This window comes from Octodon degus, unplaced genomic scaffold (genome assembly GCF_000260255.1).
Source record: "Octodon degus isolate 3935 unplaced genomic scaffold, OctDeg1.0 scaffold00007, whole genome shotgun sequence".
In the NCBI taxonomy this organism is placed as follows: Eukaryota; Metazoa; Chordata; class Mammalia; order Rodentia; family Octodontidae; genus Octodon; species Octodon degus.
In genome coordinates this window covers 26,469,764-26,470,891 of record NW_004524583.1, presented here as the reverse complement: position 1 = coordinate 26,470,891, position 1,128 = coordinate 26,469,764, and the positions used below count along the sequence as shown (strand labels likewise).

At 51.7% G+C, this 1,128-nt stretch overlaps 1 protein-coding gene across 1 annotated transcript in view; it reads right to left on the bottom strand.

Annotated features, from left to right (window-relative positions):
• Arid4a (AT-rich interaction domain 4A) overlaps window positions 1-1,128 on the bottom strand; it is an 85,738-nt gene that overhangs the window by 59,215 nt on the left and 25,395 nt on the right. The window contains exon 8 of the mRNA XM_023701673.1: window positions 475-607. Within this exon, the coding sequence (XP_023557441.1) occupies window positions 475-607 (133 nt within the window). The remainder of the gene's footprint in view (window positions 1-474; window positions 608-1,128) is intronic.

The following is a 1,128-nucleotide window of genomic DNA, read 5'->3' as shown; positions in this document are numbered from 1 at the left end:
TATTTTACTCCCTCTTCATCCCAAGCTGGTCTCCAGCTCCTGGGCTCAGCACTCCTCCTGCCTGCCTCCAGGGGCGAGGGTGTCTGTCACTGCGCCCAAGGAAGGGAAAGTCCGAGAAGGGACTACCGTAATTAAGTCAGCACTCCAAAGGCCTGCCCTTGACAACTTAGCTCTAGCAACATGGTCTGCATTTAGTAAAGAAACGATCCAACAAGCTAAGCTAACGTAAAAGTGTGACACGGCAACGGGACAGAGTGACGGGGCTGCAGACACCTTGTGAAGGGAGAGCCAACGAGGCCAAGGACTGAGGCACCCGAGGTGACAACAGCAAATTACACAGTCCTGTAGATCTGACCCCATAAAATCTGCAGTGTTCATATTAAAACTGTATTTCCTTGTTTAGACGTTTCTGGAGATCCCTTTCACTAATAAACATCTCGCGGTTGAGGGGCGATGCAGAGAAGCCGCACTCACCAACGCGGGGTACCACTCAGTCCTTTCGGCTGTGGAAACCACGCTCACAACTTTTCCTAATAACTCATCACTGAGACGATGTTTCTCTTCTTCTTCCTCTTCACTACTTTCTTCTTCCTTCTCGTCTTCATTCCTGAAAGCCAAGGCGACCTGGTCAGTATCCTAACGCATCATCCCAGCGCCGGGACCTAGCGCGCAACCCCGCTCAGGCGGGCTCTCGGCGCTGGCCTGCGCTGAGGCGGCGGAGACCTCCTCGCTCCACACAGCGGTCCTCAGCTGTCTGTGAAACGCTGAATCCACGTGGGCAACTCAGGCAGGGTTCAGCCTCAGGCTCCCCGTCACTCACCAGCTAGGACAGACGGGACTAATCCCACCAGCAATCCACACTCACTGTGCCAAATACACTTCAACCCTTCTTGATTTTAGTACTGGGAATCGAACTCAAGACCTTGTGCTTGCCAGGCAGGCACTACGCTGATTACATCCCCAGCCAATCCTTCTACTTCTTAAATGCTAAATACCTTTTTGGGTTTTTTTTTTTTTTTTAACAATTTCTTTCTAGGGGCTGGTGAGATGGCTCAGTGGTCTAAAGCACCTCCTTGGAACAAGCTAAGCTAAGCTTTAAAAGCAGAGACCGCGGTTCGGTCCCCAGCA